Here is a 21466-nt window from a genome sequence, read left to right as displayed (position 1 = left end):
GCACTCAGAAGGGCTGTAGCTCAGTGGTGCGTGTGCATTGCATTTCCCAGGCCTCAATCTCTTGCAAAGACTGCCGCCTGAATCCCTAGAGAGTCCTCTGATGTTATAGTAGCCCAGCTCCCATCAGCCTCAGGGGTAGGGGTTGGAGCCCAACAACATACAGGGAAGGATAAACGACTATCAGACTTTGAAAAGCTGGCATCACTGGGTCAATTTCATCAATTTTGTTGAATTAAACTAAATAGCTATAAATGGATTTTGAATGAATGCACAATTTGTTGTTACCGCTTTGAATTTCATTGTGCAAACTGCTATTTTGAATAATGCTTTTCACGGGGGGGGGGGGGGGGCACTGGGGATGAGTTCGTGGAACCAAGGGGGCTTTGAAGAGGAAAATCTGGGAACCCCTGACATAGACAACACTGATCTGGACGGGCTCATTGTTCAACTCTGACTAAGGCAGCTCCCCAACTTCCTCCCTGTTCTGCGAATCTTAGTACAGTGATACCTCGGTTTTCGAGCGTCTTGGAAGTCGAATGTTTCGGCTTTCAAATGCAGAAAACCTGGAAGTAACTGCTTCAGTTTTTGAACACTTTTCGGAAACTAAAAACGTGCCACACGGCTTCCGTATTGAGTTTTCTGGATGTAAACGCTTCTGGAAATGCATGCTTCGGTTTTTGAACGTTTCGGAAGTCGAACAGTCTTCTGGAATGGATTACGTTCGAAAACCGAGGTTGCACTGTACAGTGGTACCTCGGGTTAAGTACTTACTTCATTCCGGAGGTCTGTTCTTAACCTGAAACTGTTCTTAACCTGAAACACCACTTTAGCTAATGGGGCCTCCTGCTGCAACTGCGCTGCCACAGCACGATTTCTGTTCTCATCCTGAAGCAAAGTTCTTAACCCGATGTACTATTTCTGGGTTAGCGGAGTCTGTAACCTGAAGCATCTGTAACCTGAAGCGTCTGTAACCCGAAGTAGCACTGTACTGGTTTGCTTTTCAAAAGCAAGTTTCTAGGCCTTATGGTGCAAAATATACATTTGGTAGCACAGGGGCAATGTAGTTCTCCGAAGTCAGGCGGTGGGCTGATTAAAATTTCCAGCGGCTGCAGGCAGGGTCTGGGTGCTGTGTGTAGGTCCTGGCTGCTCCCAAAGGGGGAAGCGGCTGCATAAATGATGCAAAGGAGCAGGAACTGCAGAATTATGCAAACAGAGAGCAACTGTGCAAAATCTGCTCCGTTTGCATGATTTGGGCAAGCTGCAGGTTTGCTGGGGCACAGAACTGTTTTGTGTCGCGTTGGTGGAGCACAGGCTACAGACCGGCTTTGTACTCTTGAACCACCCAGGAAGCCTTTCTGGCTGGTCCTCCGTTGCAATCTGTGCCTTTTTTGCCTTCCGCCAGCAGACACAATGGAGGGGGAGACTGGATTCCTCCCCACCCTGGCCACCAAGAAGATTAACAAGAGATGCTGCAGGCGAAGGCGAAGTCAAGTGTTGCTTGCGGTCCCTGGGAGAAGCAGAGCGCAGAATTCCCAATTCGGATTCCTTTATTTGCCACCAGGCCGCCCGGAAGCAAGAGTTAATTCCTTTGCTCTCTTAACCAGCACAAATCAAATCATGGCTAAGCTCATAATGGCCTATATATCTGCGACTTACTGCACTCTGCTTTTGACTGTATTGTGCTTATTTGTGGATTCCATGGGGAAAACCCTGAAAATATTCCTCCCCCCGCAAAAAAGGGGGAAAACTGCAAGCGTTAAAATTTGGTCCCCTAATCTTAACATGCTGAAGGACCAGGTGCGCAGCCTAGGAGTCATTTCGGACTCACAGCTGTCCATGGAGGCGCAGGTCAATTCTGTGTCCAGGGCGGCTGTCTACCAGCTCCATCTGGTACGCAGGCTGAGACCCTCCCTGCCCGCAGTCTGTCTTGCCAGAGTGGTGCATGCTCTGGTCATCTCCCGCTTGGACTACTGCAATGCACTCTATGTGGGGCTGCCTTTGAAGGTGACCCGGAAACTACAACTAATCCAGAATGCGGCAGCTAGTCTGGTGACTGGGGGCGGCCGCCGAGACCACATAACACCGGTCTTGAAAGACCTACATTGGCTCCCAGTACGTTTCTGAGCACAATTCAAAGTGTTGGTGTTGACCTTTAAAGCCCCAAACGGCCTCAGCCCAGTAGACCTGAAGGAGCGTCTTCACCCCCATCGTTCTGCCCCGACGCTGAGGTCCAGCGCCGAGGGCCTTCTGGCGGTTCCCTCATTGCAAGAAGCAAAGCTACAGGGAACCAGGCAGAGGGCCTTCTCGGTAGTGGCTCCCGCCCTGTGGAACGCCCTCCCATCAGATGTCAAAGAGATAAACAACTACCTGACATTCAGAAGACATCTTAAGGCAGCCCTGTTCAGGGAAGTTTTTAATATGTGACATCTTAGTGTATTTTTGGTCTTTGTGGAAGCCGACCAGAGTGGCTGGGGAAACCCAGCCAGATGGGCGGGGTAGAAATAATAAATTATTATTATTATTATTATTATTATTATTATTATTATTATTATTATGCTAAAATTGTGCAAAAGATGAGCAACGTTCTGGATCTCCCCGGCAAGACACAGCTATCTCCCTCCAGCAGTTTCTGCAGGTGGAAACCCTGTAGCCCAAGTGTAGAATTTGCAAGCGCTCAGAAGTCGAAAGAGCAAAGAAGGTGCTGAGCAGAGACGCCAAAGGGTGTTGATCTGGGGAGGGGTGTGTGAAGGAGCAGAGAGAGCGCTGGGCTTGATGAGCCTCCTTTTCTGTAACCGGAGAGGCCACACCCGATGTGCCAAGAGGGCACTTGTCAGAACATGCGCTGGTTTCAACGACAGCTTCCCTTTCCCAGGTTAGGTCCCCGAAGGCGATGCTGGAGCGCTGGGGAAGCTCTGGAGAGCTGGAGGACACGATGGCATCGAAGAGAGATTTGCCACGGGTGCAAACCCTGAAGCAACCGTCCCCCTTGGATAAATAACTGGAGGTGGGTGGGGGGCCTTGCATCTGCAGCTGGCAAAGAAGAGCCTGAGGACACAAGCTTGCTGGATCAGATCAGGGGTCACTGGTGCTCACTGACCGCAGCACCCCCATTTAGGAGAAGCTGGGTGCCAAAGGGGCCAATTTTTAAAAACATATTAAGGGTTTTTGCTCCGGGAAGCTGAATATTTTGGTTGAAAGAGGGTTGCCTGTTTCGGGGGAATTTTCTGCCTCAGTCTTTCTTCTGTAAAATGGGTATGTTGCAGCGCTCAGCAGTTTCTTAGAGATGCTTGACAGTGGGTCTGCCCCAGGAGGTTGTGGCCTCTCCTTCCTCGGAGGTTTTTAAGCAGAGGCTGGAGGGCCACCTGCCATGGACGCTTCAGCTGAGATCCCTGAGCTGCAAGGGGTTGGACTGGATGACCCTCAGGGTCCCTTGCAACTCTACAATTCCACAATAGGATTAGGGTAATCTGGTCCAAGCCAACATTCAGACGGAAGCCAGCTAGAGTGCCTTCGGGGAGTTCAGAGAAAGATCATGAGGGTGGATGGCCTTTCCAACTAATCTCCAGCTACCAGGACACTGTCCCCGAACAAGTAGCTTGCATTTAGTTTCAAAACATTGGAAGAGTCTGCTGGATGAGGCCAATGGCCAATGCAATTCTGGGCTGCATCAATAGGAGTATAGCATCTAGATCAAGGGAAGTAATAGTGCCACTGTATTCTGCTCTGGTCAGACCTCACCTGGAGTACTGTGTCCAGTTCTGGGCACCACAGTTCAAGAAGGACACTGACAAACTGGAACGTGTCCAGAGGAGGGCAACCAAAATGGTCAAAGGCCTGGAAACGATGCCTTATGAGGAACGGCTAAGGGAGCTGGGCATGTTTAGCCTGGAGAAGAGGAGGTTAAGGGGTGATATGATAGCCATGTTCAAATATATAAAAGGATGTCACATAGAGGAGGGAGAAAGGTTGTTTTCTGCTGCTCCAGAGAAGCGGACACGGAGCAATGGATCCAAACTACAAGAAAGAAGATTCCACCTAAACATTAGGAAGAACTTCCTGACAGAGCTGTTTGACAGTGGAATTTGCTGCCAAGGAGTGTGGTGGAGTCTCCTTCTTTGGAGATCTTTAAGCAGAGGCTTGACAACCATATGTCAGAGTGCTCTGATGGTGTTTCCTGCTTGGCAGGGGGTTGGACTCGATGGCCCTTGTGGTCTCTTCCAACTCTATGATTCTATGATTCTAAGTCCAGCATCCTGATCTCACAGTGGCTGACAGTGGAAAACTTGCATCAAAAGTTGAAACTGAAATACTTTATTGTCACTGGACCATAAAGAAGGCTGATCGCCAAAGAATTGATGCTTTTGAATTATGGTGCTGGAGGAGACTCCTGAGAGTCCCATGGACTGCAAGAAGATCAAACCTATCCATTTTGAAGGAAATCAGCCCTGAGTGCTCACTGGAAGGACAGATCCTGAAGCTGAGGCTCCAATACTTTGGCTGCCTCATGAGAAGAGAAGACTCCCTGGAAAAGACCCTGATGTTGGGAAAGATGGAGGGCACAAGGAGAAGGGGACGACAGAGGACGAGATGGTGGGACAGTGTTCTCGAAGCTACCAGCATGTGTTTGACCAAACTGCAGGAGGCAGTGGAAGACAGGAGTGCCTGGCGTGCTCCGGTCCAGGGGGTCACAAAGAGTCGGACACGACAACAACAAAAAAATAGAGAAATAAATAGAGAAACATAGTTCTCCGGTTTCTCTAGATGACTTGTTGCAAGATGAAAGGCGGTAGCTGTTGCATCAAGCAGAATTCAAGCCCAAGATCCCCCTTCCCCTCTTGCTGTTTCCACCAACTGGGGTTCAGAAGCATTACAGATAGATAATAGCCATCCTGGCTAGCAGCTATTGACAAGTCTTATCCTCTTCAGCAGTATTTACCAAACTTGGGTCTTTTGGACTACAACTCCCATCATCCCTAGCTAGCAAGACCAGTGGTCAGCAATGTTGGGAATTGTAGTCCAAAAAAACAGCTGGAGACCCAGGTTTGGGAAACTCTGCTCTACACAAACAGGGTGCAAAGGCGGGGCACAGAGGGGGTGTGGCCAAGGAGGGGTGTGGCCTCTGGAGAGTCCCACGGGCCAGAGGCAGAGGGGTCTCGAGGGCTGCACTCAGACCCCACACTCGAGATTCCCCATCCCTGATATAGTTGTAAGAGCGGCTGATAGGTTTGTTGTCTCTCATCCGTTTTTAATTTTAAAAAAGTAAGAAGAGCCTGGGACGCAGGTGGCGCTGTGGGTTAAACCACAGAGCCTAGGACTTGCCGATCAGAAGGTCAGCGGTTCGAATCCCCGCGACGGAGTGAGCTCCCGTTGCTTGGTCCCTGCTCCTGCCAACCTAGCAGTTCGAAAGCATGCCAGTCCAAGTAGATAAATAGGTATCGCTCTGGCGGGAAGGTAAACGGCGTTTCCGTGCGCTGCTCTGGTTCGCTAGAAGCAGCTTAGTCATGCTGGCGACATGACCCGGAAGCTGTACGCCGGCTCCCTCGGCCAATAAAGCGAGATGAGCACTGCAATCCCAGAGTCGGCCACGACTGGACCTAATGGTCAGGGGTCCCTTTACCTTTACGAAGAGCCTGCTGGATCAGGCCCATCTAGTCCAGCATCCTGTTCTTACACAGGCCAGGCCAGATGCCTTGATGACAAACCAACAAGCTGGATTCGAGCAAAAGAACGCTCCCTCTTTTGTCTAAATCCCGACTGGGGCGCATGCAGTGTTTGAAAACCCACTAGGACCTTGTGTTTGAAAAAGAAGAAGAAGAAGAAGAGGAGGAGGAGGAGTTTGGATTTGATATCCCGCTTTATCACTACCCGAAGGAGTCTCAAAGCGGCTCACATTCTCCTTTCCCTTCCTCCCCCACAACAAGCACTCTGTGAGGTGAGTGGGGCTGAGAGGCTTCAGAGAAGTGTGACTAGCCCAAGGTCACCCAGCAGCTGCATGTGGAGGAGCAGGGAATCGAACCCAGTTCCCCAGATTACGAGTCCACTGCTCTTAACCACTACACCACACTGGCGCTCACTGGTTTGTCTGTGATCTGTAAGACACCCCGGCACAGTTTGAGGAGAGGTCTTTTTCCTAGTGCAAGCCACATCCAGGGCAGGGAGCCCGCCTGGAAGAAGGAACTGCAGAGCTGAGGGTGGGTGGGGGAAAAAAAAAAAAAATCCAGCGGCAAAGAATTTGGGGGATTTTTGTTTGCTTGTTTCAAAGCGTGTAACGTATTTATTGCCAGCATATAAATCTGGCAAGGCTCAAAGGAATAGCGGTCACAGAAGCTCAGAACAATAACGGCAAGTATTTGGATCGGGGGGGGGGGGGTTGCATCACTGGATGGAATTAAGTTCAGAAGAGCCAGCCGTGTGCTCCCAGCTGACCAGCTGCAGGAAAATGAATCTCGCCCTGGGCAAATGGCTCCATGGCTGCCCTGATGGCGCTCTCTCTCTCTCTCTCTCTCTCTCTCTCTCTGTGTGTGTGTGTGTGTGTGTGTGCACATTGCTCTTTCCAGCTCCCAAGCTACTTTTCAAATTGCCTTGACGATATCTGCAGACACAGAGAGCAGGGAGATCGGAGGATGCTGTTCTCCTTCCAGAGAGCCTGTTCAGGACCTGCAGCCAATCAGACTTACATGCACCGTGGAAGATTACACTAAAGCTGCTCTGTTTAGGGTTACACACACTAAGGAAATGAACCGCGGGCTCTGTGGGCACAGAATTCGTCTCTGTGATTTGTATAAATTGGGACATTGTCCAGCATCTCTGCATCATGCGTTCCGGTTTCGCGAGTCACGGGGAAGAGCAGGGAGGGCACAGGGCACAGGAAACATTACTCAGCAGCTCCTCTCGACTTCCGAGATGTGGCCTGCACATTTTTAAGCGTTTCGAAAGATAAGAAGCCCCAAAGGCCCACATGGTCCAGCCTCCTATTCCCACAATGGTCAAACCAGGTCCTATGAAAAGTCTGCAAGCAGGATCTGAGCGCGACAGCCCTTTCCCAACCTGCAGTCCACCTCCACCTGTATTCCAGCAGATGGAAATCTCTTAGCAGGAGATCCAGCTGCCCCAGAGCTGGGGAAAACTGACTCTCCAACTCCCTTCATCATCCCTGATTCCGCAGGGTGGATGAGGCAGGAGTTGCAATACAACAGCATCTGAAGGGCTGCAGGTTTCTAGCCCCCTGTTCTGTCTAATAATAATACCAATACCCTCCTCAGCCAAAGCCAGGCTAACAACAGTAAAAATAGCACAGTTTACATAAAAATGCAGGTCCCGGCCTTTGCCATTTCTTTCTTTGCATTTTATTCTGCACAACCACCGTGTGAAGTGTTGGGAAAGACTGTGATTGTGTGTGTTGTGTGTGTGTACACGGCTTGGCCCACTCGACCTTTATAAGGATTTCAAGTCAGTTTTGTTTGATCCAAGCACAATATCTCTCTCATGCCACACTGTCTCTCCAAACAGATCAACAGAGCACATTTGATAGGTGAAAGTCAAGCTTTTAATGTTTGATGTTTTATTGTATTTTTAATATTTTGTTGGAAGCCGCCCAGAATAGGCTTCCAACAAAATTCAGTCTCTTTCGTCTGAATTTCTTCATAATTATCTGTAGCAGTTTCCAATATCAATATTTCAAAAAACCAAATCACAGTCAAGATGGATGGTACTTAATTGTAATTAATTACCGTATTTTTTGCTCTATAAGGCTCACTTTTTCCCTCCTAAAAACTAAGGGGAAATGTGTGTGCGTCTTATGGAGCGAATGCAGGCTGCGCAGCTATCCCAGAAGCCAGAACAGCAAGAGGGATTTCTGCTTTCACTGCGCAGCGATCCCTCTTGCTGTTCTGGCTTCTGGGATTCAGAATATTTTTTTTTCTTATTTTCCTCCTCCAAAAACTAGGTGCGTCTTATGGTCTGGTGCGTCTTATAGAGCGAAAAATACGGTAAGTGGCATTATGCTATATTGTATGGTTTTGTTTTTGTTTTTTCATTTTTTCTATTTTTTTATTTGTTTGTTTTTGTTACTGTTAATTCTTTTGTATTATGCTTATTTACTGAAAATAATTAATAATATTGGGGGGGGGAGATGTTTTTAGAAAGTACAAGGGAGGAGGTCCCTGCCCCGAGAGGCCTCCAATCACAGTCAACTCACAATAAATAGCTTGCGGCGTTTTGTAAAACGGGCACAACGTTATCGCTTGAAAGAACAGCACCCCGACCCACGTAATCTCACCTTCAGCTCCTATGGAAACCAGCTTGACTCCTTTGCTTGCGATGAAATCGAGAGCTTTGTTCACGTTGTTGATCTTGTGTACCCTCATCTTTCCTCTCTCCGGTTTCGGTAACCGCTCCCCTGGGGAAGCAGAAAGAAGAGAGGGGTTGGCTGGTTGAAGGAGGAGATGGGATTGAAAGAGCACAAAAGTGAGCTTCCTTTTCGCATCAGATGCAAGCTCAGCAAGACACAAAGGAAGTCTGTGGCTCCTGCAGGACAAACACCTTTCTTGTCCAAAGAGGAACAGATTTTTTTCCTCTCTTTTGGTTTCCTAAGTTACTCCAGGTTGAATTCTCTTTAGCAGTCATCCGTCTCTCCAAAGGGAGAAGAAGCTGACATTTAGGTGAGATTTCCCAGGCTGTAAGCCTATTCAAGCACCAGAGTGAGGCAAAAATATTGAACACACGGGGGGGGGGGGGTCGAGAGGGACCTGGTGCGAATGGGGTCAAAATGGGGTTAACAAGGCGCCAGATGGCCCATCAGCCTTCAGCCACCCCAAAAATCAGTTTAAACCCCAACTGTGAAATTATTCAGATTCAGAATAACAAGGTTTGCATGGCTCATTCAGAGTTAAGAACTGGACAGTGCAGAAAGAGTACACTATGCCTTGTCTATTTGTTCTCCACACCTCCCGCTCCCCATTTCTTTGTGGTATCAGACACCAGTCGAAAGCCACGTTCTTCCAACCAGCCCCCTGGAAAAGCAACTGACTTGTGAATTACAAGGATTGCAAGCTCCCCAAGGACATGCTCTATGGCAGGCTATATAGGCAAACTTGGCCCTCCAGGTGTTTTGGGACTACAACTCCCATCGTCCCTTACCACTGGTCCTGTTAGCTAGGGATGATGGGAATTGTAGTCCCAAAACATCTGGAAGGCCAGGTTTGCCTATGCCTGCTCTATGGGGAGCCGCCTTCAGGCAGCAGGCCCGTTGGCAGACCAGCTGTGCATTACAAAGATGTCTGCAAACACGACATGACGGCTGGCAACATCAGCCTTGCCCTTGCAGACAACCACAGTGCCTGGAGACTGGCAAGACAGGTTGTGTATCCGCAGCAGCGACCAGAGGGGGAATAACCAGAATGAGCACAGAGAGAAGAAACGGAGAGGTGTGTCTGCAGCAGCACAACCAGACGCCTTCTTCTGCCCCAGCTGCAACAAAACATGTCTCTCCCGCATCGGTCTCTGCACTGCCAGCAGGAGCTGTAATTCCCCAGTGGTCTGACTTCACCCACAAAGGTGCGCCAGTCCCTTGTCTCCTGAGACAGACGGATGCCAACAACAAACAGGCCGTGGGGCCACTGGTATGATCCCAAGGCAGATGCGTCACCTCCCGCCATCTTAGGACATGAGTAGGCAAACTAAGGCCCGGGGGCCGGATCCGGCCCAATCGCCTTCTAAATCCGGCCCGCAGACGGTACGGGAATCAGCGTGTTTTTACATGAGTAGAATGTGTCCTTTTATTTAAAATGCATCTCTGGGTTATTTGTGGGGCCTGCCTGGTGTTTTTACATGAGTAGAATGTGTGCTTTTATTTAAAGTGCATCTCTGGGATACTTGTGGGGCCTGCCGGGTGTTTTTACATGAGCGGAATGTGTGCTTTTATTTAAAGTGCATCTCTGGGTTATTTGTGGGGCCCCCACAAGGTCCGGGCCCCCACAAGTTCTGAGGACCGGCCCCCAGCTGAAAAAGTTTGCTGACTCCTGTCTTAGGATGGTCGAGGATGACTGCTCAAAACTCAAACTTGCCGCAGAGTGAAAACGCAGTCCTGAAAAGTGCCAATCAACAGCCCTTGCAGCCAGTGTGGTGTAGTGGTTAAGAGCGGTGGACTCGTAATCTGGTGAACCGGGTTCGATTCCCTGCTCCTCCACCTGCAGCTGCTGGGTGACCTTGGGCCAGTCACACTTCTCTGAAGTCTCTCAGTCCCACTCACCTCACAGAGTGTTTGTGGTGGGGGAGGAAGGGAAAGGAGAATGTTAGCCGCTTTGAGACTCCTTAAAGGGAGTGAAAGGCGGGATATCAAATCCAAACTCCTCCTCTTCTTCTTCTTCTCACCTGAAATGACCTCCAGCAGCAACATGAGCTTCAGGCCATCACGGAAATCTTCGTCGATGTTCTCAATCTGCGTGCCGGCTTTCCGCAGGTGAGAATTGCACCATGCTGTGAAAGTCTGGATGGGAGAAAAAGAGGAAACGTAAGGCTCTGGAATAATAATAATTATTATTATTAATTTTTTATACCCCACCCATTTAGCTGGGTTTCCCCAGCCACTCTGGGCGGCTTCCAACAGAATATTAAAATACAATAATCTATTAAACATTAAAAGCTTCCCTAAACAGGGCTGCCTTCAGATGTCTTATGGACCCTTACAGACTCAAAAGCACTGCAGACTGGTACTGTGGCAGCCCATCTGGCTCCAAATCCAAGACAAACACAGGCTAACTTGTTTTTTTGGCTCAGGAAGGAAACACGCAAGGAGGCTCAGCTCTCTGTCCTCCGCCCACCCAGGTTCTGACTTCAAATAGTTATGACTTTGTTCCAAAATTGAGCGGGGCTGCAGTCTGGCCTTCCATGAATCCTCATCACACGAGGCACAGAATCTGGCCTAAAGCCATGGAGCCTGGTTGCTACTGCAACACTTGAAAAGCCACAGGTTTCTAGTCCTCAGGTTCAGAAGCAGCCTGGAAACTTTTTGCCCCTTTAAACACAGCGCAATGTATGGTATGTAACTCCGGTAAAATTAGCAAAAATGTATAAGACAAGTAACAAATGTTGGAAATGTAAAGAAAAAGAAGGTACTTTTTACCATATGTGGTGGGAATGTAAAAAAGTAAAAAGCTTTTGGGAAATGATTTATAATGAACTGAAGAAAATGTTGAAATATACTTTTGTTAAGAAACCAGAAGCATTTTTATTAGGCATTACAGGTAATGAGATAAATAAGAAAGAAAAGAAGTTATTTTTATATGCAGTGACAGCAGCAAGAATATTGATGGCCCAGAAATGGAAACAAGAGGAGCTACCTACGTTAGAAGAATGGAAAACAAAAATGATAGACTACGCAGAATTGGACAGAATGACAGGAAGGATCCGAAACCGACAAGATCAAAGATTCACAGAAGACTGGGAAAAATTTATTGAATATTTGCAAAAACTAAGTGATAATCAGATTACGTTTGTAAGTTTTAATGAAGCATTGTGATGGGAAATAAGTATTAAAAGGGGGTGAAGTTTTACAGAAATAATATAATATAAACAACAAAACAGAAATGTGTTTAAAGTTAAAATATGAAGGATTTGCAGACAAGTTGAGGGAAGTCAAAAAAAAGAGAGAAATAAGATGTAACTAAGATGTATGGAGTGTATAATTTTGTTTTGTATTTGAAAATTAATAAATATATATATATATATTTAAAAAAATAAACACAGCCCAAGGCCTGGCCTTCAGATATTTAAGAGGAAACTTGACTTTCCAAGTTCCTGCTCCCATCCTTTTGGAAACTTTTGAAATAAAAGGTTACACAAAGCACAAAATGAGCTCCTTCTCTTTCCAGTTTGGAAATTGGACTTCATTTTCGAACAGAATCCAAAATCTTGCAGGTCCTGAGTGGAAGGGTGCACAGGGTCTGGCCAACATAATTCTTGCCCCCATCTTACATGGTGGGCTTCAGCCAAATGTCCCTCACAGTACCAGACACTCCCTCAAGAAAAGGGGCAGGTGTGGACTGCCTGCCCCCCAGGGAGGAGAGCCGATTCCTGCCCTCCACCGCACACAGTCTATATTATTGCACTCCCCAAAAGAGCAGCTTTGAGTTAGGAAACTTGTTTCTGCAAACTGATAACGTCTGGCTTTGGGTGTGGGCCCTTGGTTGCAGCGGCAAGAAGCAACTGAGCCGCAAAAGGACCAAAACTTGAAGGAGAAAGAAAATTCTGATGGGGAGGGAGATGGGGCTGGTCAATATCTGGTTTCCAACACCAGAATATGTCACCAGCTAAACATCACAATATACTGATATATCACAATTTCTGAATTAAGGATGGAGCTACAGAGGCACTGGCTGGCTTCGCAGTTTTCCTCACATCATGATTCTTGTGCATGCGCACACATCATGATTTGTGATATATTGCCAGGTCGAAAAATCATGAAAACGATGTCACAATATGGATTCCAAACACCCACGCTAAACAGGTGAATGTTTGCACCCAGGCAACCCAAATGCTTCACCCAGAAAAGCTGGATTCTGCGATTAGTATGAAGTACGGACGCTGAACTATTTTGTAGGACTCAATCCACCATTTTTAGCTACGGCAAATTATTTATTCTGGTTCTGACAAGGGGGAAGAGAGGCAGAAGACACCAAAAAGCCAAGGGAAGTATTTAATAATAATAATAATAATAATAATAATAATAATATTTTATTTATATCCCACCCTCCCCAGCCAAAACCGGGCTCAGAGCCATCTCTTCAGGTTCCAGGAGGTATTGCCCACAAATCTTTGCCGCCATGTGGACTACAAGCTTGTTTTTCAAAAGAAAACAGAGATACGGTACATTGGGAGGTCACATAATCCTGTATGTACAGCTACACTATATGCTCCTTTGGAGTCACACACATTCCAGTCCATAACAAACCCAGGAAGCAAATTATCCCTGCGATGAGGAATCTTTCCCTCATCGCCACCTCTCCTACTTCTTCTCTCACACACTTTAGATGTGTGCAATTTTATGGACCAAGAGGGAGCAAATGGATATGGGGAAGATGAACCAGCATTATCAACTGCGGGGGGCTGCTGAGCCAAAGCGGTCCCTCGACACCGTGCAGAGATAAGCAACCCCAAAGCACTTGCTAGCTTGCTAATCGGCCCTGCTTTCTAAAAACCCAGCTTGGATGCGCCATCAAGGAATCTCCAATGGTGGGAGGCATCAGTGAGGAATTTGTGGTGGCCTGGAGGAGGACACTCAGTCTGCACCAGATCCTTTGCCTCAGGCATCACCTGAACCAAGTCTGGGGCCTGATCCTGAAGAGCCCCAATCTGCACAGGTTCCCCTGCAACAAACACCAGCTGGGCCGAGTCAGGGGCCTGAGCCTGCCCTGGCTCCAGATGCAGGGATTACCTCCTTGCCTCCAGCTGGGCCATCACTTACAGCTGCTCCTCTACCAGTTGGGTCAGGGGAGGCTGAGGCGGCCTCTGGGTCTAGTAACCCACCAACATCTCCCAAGCTGCAGAGACTGAGGTCAGAGAGAAGGAGAGACCTGAGTACTCGCAGGAGGAGTGCTCGTCTTCAGTCGAAACAGGGAGGTGAGTCACTGGGGGATCAGGACCGGCCGCTACCCCGATAAATATAAAAGACTGTCGGACCCCCGCCCAAGGTTGCGGGAGCAACATTACTGTATGCCAGATCCTGCCTGAGATCCTGTACCTGTCCTTGCCTGGTTTCCTGCCTCGCGTCCTGCCTTGGCCCTGTCGGATTGACTCCTAGCAGAACCTTCGGATTCTGGACCAGTCCTGGACTACGTTTCATGGGTTAACCCCGGGCCCAGCACAGAATTGCAGCTCACCACTAAATGCAAGAGAAATCCACACACACACCCCCAATCTGATGCAAATGCACTCTCTCCTTCCAACCCCTGCACAAATCATGCATATTCCAACCAGGTTATGTCAACCTGCCTCCGTCTTACTGATATCACAGTGCAAAGGTATCGGGAACAAAGCGCGATACACTTTGAATGATCGCCTCTTCTGGATGCTGCCAGCAGTGTGTGGCAGGGGAAAGAATCGCTGGCTCACTCAAACTGACACACGCCATCCTCTGAACGCTGCGGCCATCATTTGGAGAGCAGGTGCTCTCTTTGCCAGCATCAGCAGGCAAGGGAAAGGAAATCCCGCTTCCAGGCAGCTGAGAGGAGGGTGGCAGGTAGGAGAAGCAATTTCTGGGTCACAGAGGGGCTGGTGTGCATGTGTGCGCATATGCATGCGAGGCAAAGCTTTGAAGCTTTGGAAATGCCTGCGCCCATGTCAATTCACTGACCGCAGGAACATGGTCCGGAGGTTTTGTTACCACGGACCCCTTGCTGTTCAGCCTCGCTTAGTCCAGGGGACAAGCGCATGGGATTTACAAGGCTTCCTGTACATGCATGTGTAGGGATGGGTGGGTTCTGCACATGGCGACATCGGTGTGGTTAACAAGGGAGCACGAGGAGGTGGCGCCCGACATGGCCCTACGTGAGCTTCCCGAGGCTCCTTTGCGAAAGGGAAGCAAGTCAGTGGCGCTCTGGGCGATTCCGAAATCGCCTGCGCAGGCTTGCTCAGGGGCCATCAAGCCTGTCTCCTGGAAGGAGACTCCCAGCAATAGTTTGGGGTTGTGGGAGATGACTAAGGGGCATGTCTCAAATTATGCACAATGTGGGGAAAGCAAGAAGAAAGCAGAAGTTTCTCTCTTACACACTCTATCCAAGGAAACTTACAGGCTATAGATTTCGGAGAGGCCAAAAGGAAGGGCTTCTTCATGCCACAGAATCTGCGGAAATCACCACCGACTGAGATGTGGCAATAGCCACGGCTGGGATGACACTAAAACGGCTATTGAATGAGTCACAGAGGAGAGGTCCAGCAATAGCTACTACCCAAGATGGTTAGACTGAACCTCCTTGTTCAGAGTCAATGTACTCCCCCCCCCCCCGGTGAATATGGGTTGCCAGTGATGGTTTTTGCCTTCTACAGTTGTTGATGATGGGCTTTCTGGTGGCATCTTATTGGCTACTTGTGGGGAAAGGCTGCTGAACCTGTGATCTGATCCAATAGGACTGAAGTTCTTATGACAAACGCTCCAGTCCGAGAATATGGATTCTATGGAATTTAAATTTTAATACAACACGAAAGAAATGAAACCAAGCAATAAAAATATTTCTTTTTTTAAAAAAAAACATACAGCATCTAGGAACGCGGCATTACAATTGCTTCAACCGGCAGAAAAAACATTAAGTCCGTGTTTCTCAAACTTGGGTCTCCACCTGATGCTGGACTACAACTTCCATCACCCTTGTCCACTGGTCCTGCTAGCTAGGGATGATGGGAGTTGTAGTCCAACAACAACCGGAGATCCAAGTTTGAGAAACACTGCATTAAGTGGTCCACCAAGACCCTCTGCAATTTTCAAGTGCCCCCTTTGGGGTGGGGGGGGGCCGAGTTTGGGAACCACTGGCCTGCAGTAAATTTTTGCTTGCCGCAGGTGACTGCAGCTGTTTGCAAGCCTTACCTCAAGCAAACCCCACCCTTTGCAATAAAACACGACTGTGTAGACCTATGATCTCCCTCCATTGTAATGCTCACTCCCCCCCTTCCCTGAAGATGCTGCAATACTGTTAAAGCCGCCCCCAGCCCCACTTGCCCTTTCAAATTGTGAAGAAATCCACACCTGTATAGACCGCAGGTGCGGCTGCTACTATTATTACTTTTCTGGAACGAGCAACACTGCATTCCTGTTACTCAGAAGCAGGGAGCTTTGAGCCATGAATAGGGCCTGTCACTCTGCATCAAGCAACCTCTGCAACACCCCAGCTCCAAACATGCCCCCCCACCCCACCCTACACATATCCTGGCTGGGGGGCACTGACGCTGCCTGATGAGCACCAAAAGAACGGCAAGCCGGAGAGCTTCCGGCAGCGCAAAGCTTGTTTTGACAACTGTTACTAACCCCATTCATTCAGAAACTCAAGAGGCAGCGGCTGATTAATTGAGCAGCAACGCCACACACAAGATATCGGAGGGAGCGCCAATATGGCTGGGCTAAGCCAGACAAGGAGCCGGGCATGCTGGCTTTCAGAGCTCCTGGAGATGTTGCGCCACCACCCACCGCCTCACCATCTGACAGATGTATCCCACTTGAAGTGGAAACTGATTCAATTGCTCTCTGGCAAAGGAGAGACCAGCAGCCTGGTAGAAGGTCTCTCTCTACTCTGCAAGAGTGGAGGAAGACGAGGAGGCGGCTCAGGTGAAAGCTCAGCTGCAGCGAAAAGGGATGGGAATCAGAAAGAATCTGGAAGGGGCAGTTGGGTGGCGGTGGAGAAAATGCTCCTCTGCTCTTCTCAAGGCCAGCAGCAGACCCAATGCATACGGGGAAGAAGAGCAAGAGGGGCGAGCCAAAAGCTGGCTTTGCATGCAGAAGGTCCCAGATTCCTATCCTTGGCATCTCCAGGTAGGAGAGAACCTTGCTTGGAAACCCTGGGCAGCTGCTGCCAGTCAGTGCAGGGAATGCTGAACTAGATGGACCCAATGGAGTGGCTCAGTGTAAGGGCAGCTCCGGATGAGTCGTGTTGGGCTGGCTCTTTCTGTAGCAAGGGTTTGGTTAGCGTGGCAGTGAGCTTCATGGCTGAGTGGTGGATTCAAACCCTCGTCTCCCAGGTCCTAGTCTGACATTCTAACCATTACGCCACACCGGCTCTCACTAGCGGCAGAGGTGCTGTCTAATGGCCTTCGAGTGGTGGGATGGGTGGGCAGCCTGATTCGGGGGTGGGCTGCAGCAAAAGTGCTACCACTAGGCAAACCTATGGGAAGAGATTAAGAGCAAGCCCCCAAAAGCATGTTTGAGTTAGAAGTGGGTCATGGGTCTGAAAAGGCTGACAATTTGTTGTTGTTTAGTCCTTTAGTCGTGTTGGCCTCTTCGTGCCCCCGTGGACCAGAGCACGCCAGGCCCTCCTGTCTTCCACTGCCTCCCGCAGTTTGGTCAAACTCATGCTGGTAGCTTCGAGAACACTGTCCAACCATCTCATCCTCTGTCGTCCCCTTCTCCTTGTGCCCTCCATCTTTCCCAACATCAGGGTCTTTTCCAGGGAGTCTTCTCTTCTCATGAGGTGGCCAAAGTCTTGGAGCCTCAGCTTCAGGATCTGTCCCTCCAGTGAGCACTCAGGGCTGATTTCCTTCAGAATGGAGAGGTTTGATCTTCTTGCAGTCCATGGGACTCTCAAGAAGATCAAACCTATCTATTCTTAAGGAAATCGGTTGACAATACCTGGCCTAAAAGACAGGAGTGATGCTCTCTCTCCCCCACACACAAGGTGCTACTGGGGCAGTCCCTGGGGCCAAGACAAGCCCCCCACCATACACAACTGTCTGCCCACCCAGGAGGGGGCACCACTGCAAGTCTGCCACCCAGACTCTTGCAAAGGGCTCTGTTGCTTTGGTTGGTTTTCTGGGAATGTGACAGAGGCCATGCTGTCTGCTGAGAAGGCTGCACACAGCTCAGCCGTCATTCTGCTTAACGTATTTGCAAATGAACAAAGTTCAAGTCACTTCTCTGCCCCGAACCTCCTAAACGACCTCGAGCAAGTCTTCGCAGGTTCCCCGCCAGCAATGTGTAGGACGGCATAGCCTACCGTGCAGGGCGCTGTGAGGATGAATGAAGCGCTTTGAACTCTTTGAGAGGTGCTATAAACGCCATGCATTATTATAGTATTGCACAAGCATTGTTGCAAACGGCCCCCAGCTCTTTCAGATGGCAAATAAATTGCAGAATTAAAAATAATTACATCCGTCAAAGAGAACTTTTTTTTTTTTTAATTCCCAGGAGCAGAGGTAGGAAAGATGAGTTGGCCCGGGGCAGGAGGGCTAGGCCTTGCAGCCTCGCCCCTTTACCACTGCGGGCGCGTTCATTCCCACGCTCCGAGGAGACCCCACCCTGGTGGCCTGAAGGGGGCTGGGAACCAGAAAACGGCCCACGTCACGCTGCAAGAGCCCCCTTCTCCCTCTGCCGGGTGGCACCAGGAAGCCCAGCTGGGTGAATGAACAGGCCGTATTCTGTGCTGTCTCACTTCCAAACCGCCCCCCCCCCAACGAATCGGCCAATCTGGGCAGGCTCCGGTGAGCTAAGCAACCAGGAATGTCGCTTTTGACAGCTTCTAATGAACCATTCATCTGACAAGGAGGGGTGGCGGGGAAAGGCTCTGAAAAACAAGAACAAGGGGATCTGAAGCTGCCTCTTTCTTTTAACAGCTCCTAAAGTAACCTCAGAGATCTTGCCGCTCGGGCTGGCGTCAAAACTTCAGACAATTTTCGGAAGAAATGTGCAACGCCTGCTCCTGACCTCCCCTCGCCATGACGGGCGTGTTGAAAAGCAGCCTTATTGTCAGGAAACTTCGATTCCACCTCGACAGGAAGAAAAGTTACCCTTGCACAAGGAATGAATAAAGCTTTGCGTCCAGGGGAGAAAACAAAAGAAAAAAAAGGGGGGGGGAAACCTTTTAGCTGCATTCTTAAACGTAATGTTTGTCATTAAAAGGGCCCAAGTTTGGGAGACTTTGTCTCTACGCGCTGAGCTAACTCTGGGTAAATATTTTGCTCGGAAAGGGACTAGCGCTGCATGTTTGGAAAAATTAAAGAGAAGGGGCTTTACTGATCCACACCAGATGTAAAGGAGCAACACTCACTCACCCCAACACCACCAGAACAGAAGGAAAAAGCATAGACAGACTGTCTGTTGCTCCTTGCAGAGTTTCTGCCTCCGTTTACCTTTCGACATCGCCTTCCCCTTGCAAATTCAGCTCACTCAAATATAATCGGTAAGGAGGAGCAAGATCAATAGTGCACCAACATGCTGCGCCCCCACCCAAAGGAGGCATCACCCCACTTTCCTTCCACACCTGCCTAAGACAAAGCTACAATTCATCTTCTGCACCTACAAAGGGAGGATTCTCTCAGCAAATCAACGATCGTTGTAGGAAAGAGCATGTTCGTCTTTACGGACTGGAGTGAACAAAGCTTTCTTAGGCTCCACAGCCCAAGACGCAGCCACCCCATCCCAAAATATTAAGACCCATACAGGAAACAGCACTCAGAAACACAGAACTGTACTGAAGGTACCCCAAAGGCCATCTAGTCCAAACCCCCACAATGCAGGAATCACGGTTCAAGAATCTTCAGGCAGATGACCATGCAATCTTTAATGAAATCCTGGATTTTCGGCAAGTCAATTGACTCAGGGTGGGGTAACATATGTGCCAGTTTCGGCCAACCGGGTGCCCTCCAGATTCTTTTTGGACTACAACTCCCATCAGCCCCAACCAGTGGGCACTAGGTTGGCCGAGGCTAACACATCCCGTTTAGGGTGCCAAGTGAAATGCTACTTCACTCAGGTATTCCCAGTGTGGCCTTGATTCTAAAACAGCAGACAGAGACACAGGAGGACACAAGACCATATCAAATTGCTTCTGAAAGCCCCTTCAGTTTCCAAGTCATTTGCCACACTGGCAAGTCCAAAGCCCCACTGGTTAAATGGAACTCTTTGCCTAGCTCTTTAGACCACAGGCAGCGATTATCGTACCCTATCTCCAATCATAAGAAGCCAATTTCAGTAAAACTTATCTTGCACCACTTCGAAAGAGATACAGGATGAAAATTTGGCAAGGCTTGCAGGGAGGAAGTTCCTATTCTGGGGCAGGCTCTCAAAATGTATCTCTGCACATCCTTCAGGACCCAATTTGATGCTTAGAGCATTCTCAACACACACTGGGCTAGGTTGAAATACAGCCTTGTGGAATTCAGCCTGGAAGTAGAAGGAGACAAGGCAAGGATTCGGGGCTCACTGTGACTCCTCCTCCCATACCCTTGAAGTAAAGGTAAAAAGGTAAAAGACCCCTGGACGGTTAAGTCCAGTCAAAGGTGACTATGGGGTTGTGGCACTCATCTCGCTTTCAGGCCAAGGGAGCCGGCGTTTGTCCACAAACAGCTTTCCGGGTCATGTGGCCAGCAGGACTAAACCGGTTCTGGTGCAACGGGACACTGTGACAGAAACCAGAGCGCATGGAAACGCCGTTTACCTTCCCGCTGGAGCGGTACCTATTTATCTACTTGCACTGGCGTGCTTTCGAACTGCTAGGTTGGCAGGAGCTGGGACAGAGCAACGGGAGCTCACTCTGTCGCGGGGATTCGACCCGCCAACCCGAAGAGGCTCAGTGGTTTAGACCACAGCGCCACCCGCATCCCTTGAACTATGAGGGGCGGCACAGAGGCCAAGATGCTGACCTGGTAAGTGCCGTGATCCAACGCCTAAAAGGAACACAAAGAGCAAACTGTCTTCTAGCTGGAGGTGTCCTTCTGTGGTGGCTTGGAGCCAAATCCTACATGTCGCCGGCAAGTGGCTATTTACAGGCCCCAACCAGGAGCACGAGGTGCAAAGGTGCTGCCATCAGAAAGCTTGTGATTCAGAAATAATGGCAACCAACACCTGCTTGCCCCATTTCACACAAGTACTGGTGCTGGGTGGCTATTCCGAACAGCACAGGTTCGTCAGCAGCAGGGGAAATGGTTTTCTGTCTGAGTCCCTGCACAGATTTTAAAGCCATTAAGCCCCCCCTCCCCCCCCCCGCTCCCATTCCTGGAATGCAGGCATTTCCCTCCGGTCAATGAAAGCCTTGCTACAGTTTCCATAGTTAATGATAGATCTATGCTGACTCCAGACGCCCCAGCGCTCGCTCTTCCAACCAGAAACCTCTGATTTGTACATTTGTGTGCTTTGCACCGAATGAGCCCAACTTCTCACAATCAAGTGCAAATGTCGACTTTAATTATTCCTCCTTGCGGGGCAAGCCTCTGCTCTCTGGGCAGACAGGCAAGAGCAAAACCCCTTCTAAACAACATATGGAGAGATGTGTCGCATTTTGAAAGCTCGCGTTGGGTCTCATGCAGAGGTAGCACCGAGCTGTTGGCTCGACATTGCAGGAAGGAGCTCTGCGCCTGCACGAAATTTCCCTTTCTCAAGTATATTCAACAGACTAACGGGTTCTGCTTGCTCTCCAAAGCAGACTGCAAACCACAGTTCAGAGCTGGTTTGCAAACCTGGTTTGCAAGGCAAACCGTGGTCAAGCAGGAGGCGGCAAATGAAGAGGGGTGTGAGGGCAGGAAGGGCAAAAGCATAGTGCCAAACCATGGTGTTGTGTGTGAAACAGCTCACAGAGCTACATACTTACTGCAGAACCAAGTGATCCTGATAACCACTTGAGAACTGAAGACAAGAATTAGCGTATGTAATACATAGGTGTTTGTTCTGCTCAGGTATGCATCAATCAAAAGATAAAGGTAAAGGTAAAGGGAACCCTGACCATTAGGTCCAGTCGTGGCCGACTCTGGGGTTGCGGCGCTCATCTCGCTTTAC

General features: G+C 49.2%; 1 protein-coding gene across 2 annotated transcripts in view; it reads right to left on the bottom strand.

The window, feature by feature from the left end:
• Positions 1–21466, bottom strand: part of ACTN4 (actinin alpha 4) — a 147919-nt gene that overhangs the window by 65356 nt on the left and 61097 nt on the right. For both annotated transcript variants that reach the window (XM_079985342.1, XM_079985341.1), the window contains exons 2-3: positions 10372–10486; positions 8279–8398 (exon numbers count right to left, since the gene is read on the bottom strand). In XM_079985342.1, coding sequence (XP_079841468.1) covers positions 8279–8398; positions 10372–10486 — 235 coding nt within the window. The remainder of the gene's footprint in view (positions 1–8278; positions 8399–10371; positions 10487–21466) is intronic.

The sequence above is a fragment of the Podarcis cretensis genome (genome assembly GCF_951804945.1).
Source record: "Podarcis cretensis genome assembly, chromosome: 8".
In the NCBI taxonomy this organism is placed as follows: domain Eukaryota; kingdom Metazoa; phylum Chordata; class Lepidosauria; order Squamata; family Lacertidae; genus Podarcis; species Podarcis cretensis.
Note: the sequence above shows the minus strand (reverse complement) of the source record. Positions and strands in the feature narration are given on the sequence as shown.